At 46.3% G+C, this 7,983-nt stretch overlaps 1 protein-coding gene across 1 annotated transcript; it reads right to left on the bottom strand.

Moving 5' to 3' along the window:
• Positions 1-6,029: 6,029 nt before the first annotated feature.
• Positions 6,030-6,908, bottom strand: LOC135398476 (uncharacterized). Its single transcript, XM_064629877.1, has one exon. It carries the CDS (start codon positions 6,906-6,908, stop codon positions 6,030-6,032), a length of 879 nt encoding a protein of 292 aa, XP_064485947.1.
• Between the last annotated feature and the right edge of the window lie 1,075 nt (positions 6,909-7,983).

Raw genomic sequence — 7,983 nt, 5'->3', positions numbered from 1 at the left:
TGTAACCGTATTAATTAAGAATATCTTCTTTGACTAAATGTGCTACCCCTTCAATGCTATTGCATGAGATTTTTTATTAAGTTTTTCCCGTTCACGCAGAGTCATAAAATAATTCCTGACACTGATTACTTGTAGCGTTGTGTATGGCTATCCTTTGCATGTAAACCGCCCACCACACACATGTTGTAGCGGAAAAAAATTGTGATGGAAGTCGGCCCGGGTGGGAAACTGGCGAAAGAAGTCAGCCCAGGCTGAAAAATATGTTATGACAAGCGCACGCGCTGCCCTCCCCCGCCGATAAGCGCGGACAACTCTCAGCACGCGCGCCGCGCGGGGAAAAATACGGGCAGGATACAACTTGTAATTTTGTTTGTAATCGCATTGATTAAGATTAATTCTTTGATTAAATGTGCGTGATGTGTGTGATTAAAATTAAATTCTGATTCATTGAAAACTTGTGTGTATGATTACAGTTAATAAAAAAAATAATGTGTTTGATCTGTGATAATTATTCAATGCTATTGTATCGTACCTGTAATAAGCATAAAGAGACTAGTGAGAAATGCAAAGCCACAAGCATTGTTGCATGGCCATTCACAATGGGCAGTGACGCTTTTCACTTTGCGTACCGCGGATTGACTATGCTCAATGAGTGGTTTGCAGTGTCTATGATTGATGTAGGCCATGGCAACTACCGATGAACTTTGCAGATTGTGCAGTGATATCTTTTGTGAACGAGACAAACCTCAATATATTCCCACGTAATTTTGATCCTACAATTAATTGAGTTGAGGGTTTCAGGTATTTAGGTGTGCACCTCTCTTCCGATATTTAGTGGAAATCACACAGTAGTTACGCATCCTCTAAGCCTATTAAAAAATTGTCTTCTTGAAGTGGACACGAAAACTACCTTTCGCAGACAGTACGTTGCTGGCATACAAAGCCCTTGTACAAAGTGCCTTAGAAATGGTACAAATGACATCATGCTGTTCATGATAAAAACAAATGACATCGCACTGTTCAAGAAAGCCACCAATTTGGTACAGTTGAGCTACGCTCAAAGCTAGGGGGGACGAATTCGTGTCTAAAAGGCGTGGTCTTGAGGGGATTACGGTGGTCTCTGAGAGAGCACGCGACTTTCGGTCCTACTTTTCTTTCAAGAGGAGGCAGCGAACAAGTGCCCATTCGTGGATCCCAGCCCTCCCCTTCCGATTTGTTTCGGCATCAGTCTGTCTACCAATGTCGTGATGACATTTATATTCTGTTGGGTTTCTTACGTGCTGTCCGGGACATGAATATAGGTAGGTATGCCAATAATTTTTTTATTATTAACCTTTTTTGTAGTTTGAATCCCTCGAAAAACCATTGCACAGCACCAGAACACAAAGGCTACATAATGACCCAGTTTCACCAACCTTTTCAGCACCTGAACTACCATGAACGGTCATTAAGCTATCTGCTTCACTAAAGGAGTTATTACTGAAGTAGTCCACACATCACCGATGGAAAAAAAGAAGTGTCTGTTAAGTTCAAGAATTGGCAACCCTTGATATTGGTTCAGTTAACCACAGTTGGTGAAACCGGGCCTATGGAAGTCACCGAAACATTCATCACATCACAAACTAAAGTTTGTAAAAAGAATTGAGTGCTAGCATGAAGTTTTGGCAATTGTGAGTAGCATTTGAACTGCTACCTATGTAACTGCAGCGTAATTACGAGTAATTCAGAAAAAGTTGTACAAAATTTGAGGGTACTCTGCTCCATCTTCCTCTGCATGGTACTAAAAACAGTGATGATTCCAAGTGCTCATCGTCTTGGCCCAGATTCTGTAGCAGATTTATCAGCCATTTGTGTTCCTATTTGTGGTACTGTGGCAAACTAGCCACTCCACCCACATACGAGCATTCCTAGGTTACACATAACATGCAGTTGAAGTGTATACGAAGAGGGGAGTCAAGTCCTGTAGATCACATAAACAAAATACAGAAACTGACACTGAAGATTATTGTTTAAGTTTAATTTGTACAAGCTTTCGCATGGAGCTCCACGCGAAAGCTTCTACAAATTAAACTTAAACAAAAATCTTCAGTGTTGGTTTCTGTATTTTGTTTATGTAACATATAGTTATAAGAGTGGTTTAAACCACCTCGCAGAAGTTGCAGATGTTGTTCATCAACTTTATTTTGAGATGGACAGGGAGTTTCATTGCCTGGGGCGATACTCTACCCCATAGCTGCTTCTGATGTGAGGAAGGAAATAATGTCCCATGGACTCCAAAATTGCAAAAAGAGCTTTGAGAGCAGGCATTCGTGGGCTCAATTTAGCCATAAGCCAAGCAATTTTATCTGAAAATGGCAGTTTGGAAAGCTTGGTAGTGTGTGCAATGAAACAGAATATACTCTGGGTCTTCTAGAGCACTGCAGTGACAGTATCTGAGAGAGTCAACTTGCCTCAGATGGTAATTACAGAGCTGTAAATGCCCCATTGAGTCACAGTCCATGAGTCACAGTGCACTATCTTCGCGAGAAGTGTTTTGTGTCATCCAAAAACCAAGCTCTGGGTCAATATTGCTCAGTATAGACGGGAGGAAAATGTCAGTTGTCCATTGACAGGAAGACTATTTATACAATGCATTGATATGTTGGTGAACAAGATCTGGTGTCTACATGACCAGTAACAGTCCTTTGCTATCTTTCACTGTGATTTAATTAAACACCTCCCTTATGTGGCGGTGCTCCTGGCACAGTTTTACCTTGCTGAACCACTTTTCGCGGCTCTTATCAAACGTAATATTACCGGTTCATAGGCTGCGGTCGAGGAACGCAAGAGACGTTTACATGATGTCTTTGTGATGTATTTTGTGATTACCGTCGTGACAAATGGTCGACACAGCAGTTTTGCTGTACGTTTTATATGTTGCCCATCCTGGACATTTTTCGCTAACCGATTTCCTGTCCGAAACAGCTACGAGTGCAATGTCACTTCACCCATGAATTCCTTCATGAGTTGCACGCGCGTGTTAGCACACCAAGTCGTTACACGTGTGAAAAATAAATACCTGACGAAATCGGCAGAAGAAACACATGCTTTATTAGAGCTTGCAGTGTTTATCCTTTTTATGCAGCACATCGCGCAACACCATACGGCTCCATCGTTACTCCATTTTCTCAAATAGCCTCGTCCTCAATGGTAGCCGACCCAGTAAACCATATACATCCCAGGTACATCCTGGCGATATCGCAAATTGGATGTTAGGATATCCATGTGAGCTTCACAGAGAGCCCGTTTACGTAGAAAGTACATCCATGCGACTGCCAGATTCCTACTGTTTTCACATCCCAGAACCGTCGCATAGACATCTATTTTAGATATTTGGATGTTCCTGGGATATTTTAAAATTTAGGCTATTTTTGTCTTGAATCAATTTGAAATTGATAGTTCGCTGTTGCAAATAGATGCTGCACACACTAATTAAACAAAAAGGCATCTACTTTTGGAACACCCCACTTGGTGAGGGGTGCACAAGCGACCGTTCGGCCCTAATCCAAGACCAATGCAGACCGCACGCAGGTTAATAAATGTGCTCCCGCCTTTCACCATATCAGACGCGGGCTCCCTCCTCCACCGCGTACGCGGATTTCAAGAGATACCAGAGCGAGCATATACTGAAACACATATTGTTGGAGTACGTTCGTCAAGTGTAGCGTGGCGTATCACGCTTGCAACGGTGACAACGTCTTTACAGTTAATTTGTGAGTCTGCAAACCACGTCAGCGTGTACCTGCGAACGTTCCTGACACCCCATCTTAGCAACTATCGTGTTTTTAACTCAAGCTACCGTCTATAATGTGATTACTTGGTAAATAATGCAGTAAACCCCAACATTTTCCCCGTTTGCTTACGTCATGCAACTAACGGTCACGTGTCCTAGATGTCTCCGAAAATTAACGCGCGATTGCTCCCTTCTTTTTACATCTACCAGATGTCCCAGGGATATACAAAGTAGGACACTTTTCGAAGTCACATTGTGGACGTACAGGTAACGTCGCATAGACGTGGCGGATATGTGCGACGTGTGCTACCTTTGTGGGACGTACCTAGAATATTTCTGGTTTACTGGGGAACGGCCGAACCGCTGAAGCGTTGTTTTCCTAGTATTCATACGCGTGGTTATTTACGCCTGTAACTTAATTAAATTAATGAATAATTAAGAGATACATGCTGAATACGACACAGAATTGCATAAAGACTCGTTATTCTGGAGTATGACCCTCTTAAACACTGATTTTCTCACGTAAAACCATGCTTAACACTGGACTGCATAGACCCTTTGTGATTTATTTTGACAGCTTGGATTTGAAAGGATTGGAATTTGAAGGGTGGATTTCTTAGCATGGATTTCAAAAGTTTTATTATTAAGAGTGGGTAACAGGGTACACCCGTCGCTGCTATGTGACATGGATCACCCCGCGCAATACGCTAGCCGCCGCTGTGTGATAGAACTCGTTTAAACACAAGTCCCAAAAAGATGACAAAGAGGTACCACATAACTCCACTAAGTATATGTGAGCAAAACAAAGCCAACTTCTAGCAGGTCCCTCCCCGGCGAGGTCAGAATTCGGCGTCAGGGCACACACAATTGAACCCTCACCCGCCAAGGATTAGCACACAAAGGGCAAGATCTCTAAATGGAGGCTTCCAAGAAGGGCCAATGTCCGGGTCAAGCCCTAGGGACTCAGGAAATTTCCACTTAACAAGCAAGATAATGAAAAACGAGACACAGAATGTTTGAGAGGGAGATCCAAAATATGTAATTAGGTTATTGAGTACAAAATACCATGAAATCCATTTTAAATAGCGTACAAATACACAAAACAAAACGTATCACGTAGAGTGCCAAAATACCGCTAATTCTTTTTAAAAGATAGTATTTTAAGTACAGTACTAAAAATACGTATAGGTCTAGACTGACTGTATACACACACGATATCTACACTCGCTGCACGCGAATAACATTATTATGCGGCTTGCCACGATGATGAAGTTGCCACAGAATTAAAAAAAGTTCGTCCGGGGGGGGGGGATATATATTTATTGAATGGAAAGGTCTGCCAGACCAAGGTCGGCATGCTATTCCATTAAAAAAATCAAAAGAAAACTAAGAATAAATAGAAAGGAAAGGACGAATAGGAAAAGGTGAGTCTCCGTAAACAGGAGGAAAAACAAAAACGAAAAGAAAGAAGGGAAAAGGAAAAAAATAGCAACGAAGAAAGAAGAAAGAGAAAAAAAAAAAGAAGAAAGAAAACGAAGGTGAGGCTCCTGGAGCGCGCAGCTCAGAGCTTAGAGGCCAGGCCAGTGCACTTCAGAAAGTGCAGTAAAGCAATTGTGACGGCCCACTGTTGGTGCTGAGGCACAGGGCCAAGAAGTGCGGCCAGCGTGAGCTGGTTGTGCCCGAAACGTTCGAGGCAGCGGAAAAGGGTAGCCCGATGGTTGGTGTACTTGGGGCAGGTCAGCAGGAGGTGCGATGTGTCCGCAACCACTTCGCAAGCATCGCAGAGGGCCGAGATCTGCCTCCCCATTATGCGCTGGACCGGTGGCGTGTATGCCAAGTTGAGGCGCAGTCGGTGGAGGAGTGTCTCTTGTGGTCTTTGAAGACGTCGTGGTGGGGAGAACTCCACCGCCGGGTCGATGGAGCGAAGGAAGTCGTTGAAACGGGCGGATTCTCGAATGAATCTCTGCGCCTCTTGGGCGGCCCAGCGGCGGATCTGGATGCGGCAAGCCGAAGGGGTGAGCGGTATGCGCGCCGCGGCGTCGGATTGTTCGTGTGCGCGCCTAGCCGCAGCATCTGCTCGATCGTTCCCGCCGAGGCCAATGTGGCTGGGTATCCACTGCAGACATATATTGTGCCCGGAAGCAAGGGCGGTGTTAGCTAGGGACATTGGCATTGTGTGTAGGTCGTCCGTTGTTTTGGTGCAGTATGAGTCGAGTGTCTCCAGTGCCGCCTTGCTGTCCGACAGGATCGTCCAGGTTCATGGGGGCGATGTCGTGATGTGCCGGAGGGCCGCGTGGATTGCGAAGAGCTCGGCTTCGGTGGAGGAGGTGGTGTGGGAGAGCCTGAAAGCTTGCTCGATGTTACCTTGAGGAACGTAGATGGCTGCAGTGGCCCCATCAAGTGTGACGGATCCGTCTGTATAGATCGCTTGACGCTGTTGATGATGCGTCGATAGGTATTCGAGGACGAGCTGACGCGCAACGGCTAACGGCGTCTCCCTCTTTCGGCCTAGGCCAGGGACGCTGGTCAATACCTGGTGCTTGGCAAGGGCCCATAAAGGAGGGGCGTAGGATACACCTGAGGAGCGATCCGGGAGGATAGCCTTAAGACGGCGGACGGCGCCGCCAAAGGCCGATGCGGGGCCTGCATCCTCAATGGACAGCAGGTAGTGGCAAGGGCGCTGCGTGACGAATCGCGCAAAGATGCGGAGCGTCTCTCGGTCCCGTAGAATATGCACGGGCGTCTCTTGCGCCTCCGCAAGTACGGTGTAGGTTTCAGCCGTGCGTGGCAGTCCAAGGCATACCCGGAGGCCGCGCGCTTGGGCATTGAGGAGGTTTCGCTCACCCGTCCTACTGATCCCGTGGAGCGCTAGGAGGTGGTACCGTAGCAGCCCCAGCACAAGTGCGTTATGGACGTGTCGGAGGTCACTGCACGAGGGACCCCACGACGCTCCAGAGATGCGCCGTAGCACGTTCACGAATTTCTTCGTCTTGGTAGAGAGGGCCTTGATGTGCTGGAACCATGACAGCCGTTTGTCTACGATGACCCCGAGATATTTGTAGCGGGGGACGAAATCAAGTGGCGTTCCCGCGACGTAGAGTGGGTAGTTTTTAAATGAGCGGTTGGTGAACGTCATGGCGACTGTTTTGCTTGTGGAGACACGTAGGCCTCTGTCGGCGAGATATATCTCAATGACGTCGGGGGCTTGCTGCAGGCGCCGCTGAATCGCGTCTCTCCGGGTGCCTGAAGTCCAAATGCAGGCATCGTCTGCGTAAATTGTGATCTTGACGTTGGCAGGTAGGTGTGCGGGGAGTCAGACGATGACAAGGTTGAACAGCAATGGACTCAACACACTGCCCTGCGGCACCCCGCAGCTTACCGGGAAGGGAGCTGTGTCGCCGTGGGCAGTGCGCACAAAAAGGGTGCGATCAGATAGGAAGTTCGTCCAGTTCGCTTATGTTCACTGCTTTACCCCGTAGTTCCATGTGTCTCGTGACTCGTGGATCAACTAGCTCAGGAATCATATATCCTACATAAAAGTTCTTAATGTTAGGCAATATTTTTTGCCAGAACGCAAGGTTCCTCTCGATGGCTACAACTTGCAGGTTCGTCGGCGACCACACTGCGAGTTTGCAGTAGCTCCTCTTCGCAATGTTTAGCTGAGCGTGTATTTGATAGAAGTACTTGTGTGATTCTGGGAGATATAAGCTGCCGTCTTTCGATATTTTTACGCCGATGGAATGGTTGGGAGCGGTTTCTGCGATGGTCATGTAATTCTGTGCTGTTGCAGGGGATTTTATTTCGAGGATTCCGTCGTTGTCAATAAGGCGGTCAGGAGTGGTGCATACGTAAGGTATATCAGGGTCGACGAAAAGGCCTCATTTTTTCACTTCAACGTTCGGGTATCTGGCTTGGAATACTGATGCTGTGTCTTCCTCGTGGTCGATGCCGTACTGACAATCTTTGCTGCGGAACGACTTGGGATACATTATGGCCTTCACTAAAGAATAGTGCTTGAATGTTTTTCTATGTAGGCGACATATACTATGTATTTAGGTTGATGGTCTCCTCATCTTTCTTTGTGAGTGCCATAGATCAGACTTGTTCTGTTCTAGTGTAGACTTCTGCAGACTGTCAGCTTCCTGGCTGGTCATCTGTATGCCACGCACAAAGTCTTTGGCTTTCTCAATAAAAATTGTCCTGTCCAGATC

The sequence above is a fragment of the Ornithodoros turicata genome, chromosome 6 (assembly GCF_037126465.1).
Source record: "Ornithodoros turicata isolate Travis chromosome 6, ASM3712646v1, whole genome shotgun sequence".
Lineage (NCBI taxonomy): Eukaryota > Metazoa > Arthropoda > Arachnida > Ixodida > Argasidae > Ornithodoros > Ornithodoros turicata.
This window is presented reverse-complemented; position numbering and strand designations above follow the sequence as displayed.